The sequence below is a fragment of the Nicotiana sylvestris genome, chromosome 5 (assembly GCF_000393655.2).
Source record: "Nicotiana sylvestris chromosome 5, ASM39365v2, whole genome shotgun sequence".
In the NCBI taxonomy this organism is placed as follows: domain Eukaryota; kingdom Viridiplantae; phylum Streptophyta; class Magnoliopsida; order Solanales; family Solanaceae; genus Nicotiana; species Nicotiana sylvestris.
Genome location: NC_091061.1, coordinates 37,152,733 through 37,156,110, shown reverse-complemented (window position 1 = coordinate 37,156,110; position 3,378 = coordinate 37,152,733). Strand labels below are relative to the sequence as shown.

Here is a 3,378-nt window from a genome sequence, read left to right as displayed (position 1 = left end):
AGGATAACATCATTAGTTAATTATTTAGAACCATAAGCTCACAAGCATATTTTAATGATAAATGAATTCAAGTGGAACAGATAGAGATCTATAATATTGCTTAGAAAATCTCACTGATGATTCATTATTTTCAACCTTAATAGGAGTCAAGATGCTGTCTTAGCAGATAAACACGAAGCCATCAAATAATTAGTAAAATAATGAAAATTTAATGCACACACACATTCCTCTTACAATAGAAAAATAGTCCCTCCGGTCCCAAATATTAATCTTCTTGCAATTGACTTTGTCCTAGAATATTTGACGTGTTAGAATTTCTCAAAATTCACCTTATTTATAATGAGAGATAAAAGATAATTTAGACAAATACTATTATTAGTAAGTTTATTACTATATATTTTTCTTAAGAGGTATACAAAAGTCTTAAACAAACATACAACAATGTGAACTAGAAGCAAAAGGAGCTCTCTTCAACCTGTTCCTAGCTAGATCGATCGATTTCGGGTCAAATAGGAAGAAGTCAAATAAAAAGAACTAGTAGATTCTATCTCTGGAATATATTTATTAGAAGTAACGAAAACGGTAACATATTTATTCTAGATTTTCCCGTACTATTACAAGTGCACACATAAAAGTTACTCAAACAAAACACTAAAGGTGCTTTATAACAAGATGAAACGTCATACAACTATATATGTACCAAATTTTATTTCCCAAAATCAGTTGTGTAGCCTGTAAGTAGGAATAGCCATCAAATGCTTGGCTCTACCAGTCACAATACCAAATTTCTCAGTCATGTCCAAATCCTTAGGCTGCATTCCATTTGGGAGTTTCCAATCAAAGCAGTGAACTAATTGCGCGACGACCAAACGTACAATAATTAAAGCCAAATGCATCCCAGGGCAACTTCTTCTGCCAGAACCAAATGGTAAAAGTTGAAAGTCACGTCCACGAACGTCTACGTTACTTTCAAGAAACCTCTCAGGCAAAAATTTGTCAGCTTCAGGCCAAACATTAGGATCCATATGAATTGAATATGAATTGACAATAACTTGTGATCCTTTTTGTATGTAGAAATCATCTACTATACAATCTTCCATTGCTTCATGAAGTAGTAATGGTGCTGCAGCATGTAACCTAAATGACTCCTTGAATACCATGTTTAAGTATTTCAAATTGTCTAAGTCTGATTCTTCCACCATTCTGTTTAGGCCAACTACTTCTTCTAACTCTTTTTGGAGTTTTTCCATTACATTAGGATTCTTGAGAAGTTCCGAGAGCATCCACTCCACTGAAGTTGATGATGTATCTATTGATGCTACAAGCATGTCCTGAATTCAAAGAGAAAAAGGAATAGAGTTGAGGTAAGTTGAATGTTTGCATTGAAAATAATTTAATTATGATGAATCATCTACACATATAAAGAATTCATATAACTGACTCTAATATAATTAATGTGGCAATTTATTGACCGCTAAACTAGTTAAGTTGACCAAAAATTGTACTATAGTACTATTTAAATTACAGATTTGGAATGAACGTACCAACAGAATAGCTTTGACATGGCGACGATCAAACTGAAACTCTGCTTCTCCAGATTGCATAATGGACATCATGGTATCAACAAAATCCTTAGTTTTCTTCTGGTCTGTAGTCTGGACATGTTCATCAATAATCTTCTCAACAAATTCATCAAATACCTTAGAAATATCCTTCATACGACGCGTAAGGCCTTGGATGTCAATAATACCAAAAAAAGGGAAAAAATCACCAAGATTTGGTGTTGCAGCTAAATGTGTAACTTCTTGAACTAAAGATTTAAAACCCCTTTTGCCCAAATCCTCATCCATAAACTTTTTTCCAAAAATCATTAAGCAACTCAAGTTGGCACTCAATGATGAAACCTTAGCACTAAGATCAACAACAACACCATCTTCAGCTGATGGTTTAATCGATTTGATCATAAGGGCAACTTCTTCACTTCTCGTTGATCGATACGAGTTAATCTTGTGGTTACTCAACAAGTGAACTGTGCATAATTTTCTCATGTTACGCCAGTAAGCTCCATACTTAGAAAAAATCAAATTCCTTTGGCCATAAGAGATGTATTGAGCTGTCTCATTATGAGGCCTACTAGCAAAGACATGATCAAATGTTCTGAGGATATTTTCAGCTGATTCAGGAGAAGATATAACATAAGTTGGTACTAATCCTAATTTAAGGTACATAATAGGACCATGTTTTTTGGATAATTTGTAGAAATCTTGGGTTGGATTTTCACCTAAAAGATGGAGATGTCCTAATATAGGAATCCCTTTTGGGCCAGGAGGAAGTTTCTTCTTGTTCGTGATATTTAGTGACTTATGGAAGATGAATAATACAATAAGAGCAAAAATCACTGTTGCCAACATAAAAGCCATGGCCAAAAGGACTATAATATTTGCTAGTGTTTTGTATGATTATGGGATAGATAATTACGAAAGTAGCAGCAGAGAACACATATTTATATAAGAAAAATATTATGTAAACGAGCGGCCGCCATTCCTACCGAATATTCACCTACTAGTTAATTGTGGAAAAGGAAAATTCTATCTTTTACTAGTACTAGTTTGGATAACCCGTGCGCAATAACACTTGGATTTACGGATACACAATAGTCTCAAGAAAAATCATACAATACAAAACTAATTTAAGATACATACAAAACTATCCTTTTCCTATTTATGAATGTGTGTTGTTGTTAGCTCAAAATACATACAAAATTTAGTTAGTCAGTTTATATTTTGTATTCATATGTATGGCAGTTTAACAAAGGTCTCTTGAAAAATGACTTGGTTTAGCCACAGATGTTCTTGGGAAAAAAATTCACCTCTCCAGTTTGCCTAATTTGCACCAGCAACAGGTGATGGTTGGCGCTTTATTTTGATGAATAAATAAATAGAAAGACAATACATATAGCAGAAAATCATAGTATGTTCTGTGCTTTCTTTATTGGTTGCCACTTAAAAGTGGGCATCAAGCAATTACTTGTTAATACATATACAATGTAGAAATAATTCATTGCACATCCTCGTGCAATTTGTAAGTCATAGACATGTCATGCTATCGCAGTTTGACAAATAACACAGAAATACTCGGTGTTTACCCTTCTTCTTATCTATATATTATGCATTTCAATAAATATCGAAAGATTTAGTTCCCTTAAGGTCTATATCAAGGTCATTTAGGTTTGAAATAGAACTCCAAAGTTTTTCCTATTTACTGCTCCTAGCCTTGTGGTCACACACTATCTTTTCCCAACTACTTCTTTCCCCTCTCACAACCCTTACTTTTGTTAACATTGTTTCCTTCTTCCTCTTCTATAGCACATCATAGCTT

At 33.7% G+C, this 3,378-nt stretch overlaps 1 protein-coding gene across 1 annotated transcript; it reads right to left on the bottom strand.

Annotated features, from left to right (window-relative positions):
- Positions 1–508: 508 nt before the first annotated feature.
- Positions 509–2,448, bottom strand: LOC104221341 (cytochrome P450 71AU50-like). The gene is made up of 2 exons (XM_009772386.2): positions 1,545–2,448; positions 509–1,331 (listed from the first exon to the last, which is right to left on the bottom strand). The coding sequence occupies exons 1-2, from the start codon at positions 2,418–2,420 to the stop codon at positions 720–722; spliced, it is 1,488 nt and encodes a 495-aa protein (XP_009770688.1). The 5' UTR covers positions 2,421–2,448; the 3' UTR covers positions 509–719.
- Between the last annotated feature and the right edge of the window lie 930 nt (positions 2,449–3,378).